A 1,325-nucleotide genomic window follows, 5' to 3' on the forward strand; every position below is an offset into this window, starting at 1 on the left:
AGAATTATTTTACTATAATAATGTTAAGAATATTAACATTCTAATATTGTAGTGCTGGAAATTTAAAAGTAATTGAAATTAGACAATATTGTCTGCTACTTATTGACCGAAGTCACGGCAAATTTACAATTTAACTACAATGACTCAGAAAATTTTCCTAAGCCTAGTATTATCTAATGCAAATTCTTGATTCTTCATGACATTAAAATTGTTTTATGTGAAATATTTAATTAAGATGTAAATAATACATTCAATATTTAAGAAAGTATTTATGCCACTAGAAACAAAGCCTAAGTTTCATTTGTTCATTTTTCCATGTATCTCTCGGCAGGTTTCTGCCATGGGTGACAGGGAAACAAACAATCACTCCGAAGTGACTGACTTCATCCTTGTCGGCTTCAGGGTCCGCCCAGAGCTCCACATTCTCCTCTTTCTGCTCTTTCTGCTGGTGTATGCCATGATCCTTCTGGGTAATGTTGGGATGATGACCATTATTATGACTGATTCCCGGCTGAACACACCAATGTATTTCTTCCTAGGCAACCTGTCCTTCATTGATCTCTTCTATTCATCTGTTATTGCCCCCAAGGCTATGGTCAACTTCTGGTCTGAGAGCAAGTCCATCTCCTTTGCAGGCTGTGTGACACAGTTCTTTCTCTTCGTTCTCTTTATCGTGGCCGAGGGATTTCTTTTGGCAGTCATGGCCTATGACCGCTTCATCGCCATCTGCAACCCACTCCTCTACTCTGTCCAGATGTCAGCACGTCTCTGCACACAGTTGGTGGCTGGGTCCTACTTTTGTGGCTGCATCAGCTCAGTTCTTCAGACCAGCGTGACATTTACTTTGTCCTTTTGTGGTTCTCGGGCCATCGACCACTTTTACTGTGATGACCGTCCACTTCAGAGGCTATCTTGTTCTGATCTCTACTTTCATAACATGGTTAATTTTTTCTTATGCAGCATTATTATTTTGCCTACCATAATTGTCATCATCGTGTCCTATATGTATATTGTGTCCACAGTTCTAAAGATAAGATCCACTGAAGGACGTAAGAAAGCCTTCTCCACTTGCAGCTCTCACCTTGGAGTCGTGAGTGTGCTGTATGGTGCCGTGATTTTTATGTATGTCACTCCTGACAGGTTTCCTGAGCTGAGCAAAGTGGCCTCCTTATGTTACACCCTAGTCACTCCCATGCTGAATCCTTTGATTTACTCTCTGAGAAACAAAGATGTCAAAGAAGCTTTGAGAAAGATTCTGGGGAAAAAAATACTTTTATTTAATTCTATCTTAACAGTGATATAACTGAGAGGCCTGGGCATTATGA

General features: G+C 40.1%; 1 protein-coding gene across 1 annotated transcript; it reads left to right on the forward strand.

Moving 5' to 3' along the window:
- Positions 1 to 289: 289 nt before the first annotated feature.
- On the forward strand, positions 290 to 1,303 carry LOC115304985 (olfactory receptor 9K2-like). The gene has a single exon (XM_029955326.1). The coding sequence runs from the start codon at positions 341 to 343 to the stop codon at positions 1,301 to 1,303; it is 963 nt and encodes a 320-aa protein (XP_029811186.1). The 5' UTR covers positions 290 to 340.
- The last annotated feature ends 22 nt before the right edge of the window (positions 1,304 to 1,325 follow it).

Source organism: Suricata suricatta, chromosome 10 (genome assembly GCF_006229205.1).
Source record: "Suricata suricatta isolate VVHF042 chromosome 10, meerkat_22Aug2017_6uvM2_HiC, whole genome shotgun sequence".
NCBI classification, from domain to species: domain Eukaryota; kingdom Metazoa; phylum Chordata; class Mammalia; order Carnivora; family Herpestidae; genus Suricata; species Suricata suricatta.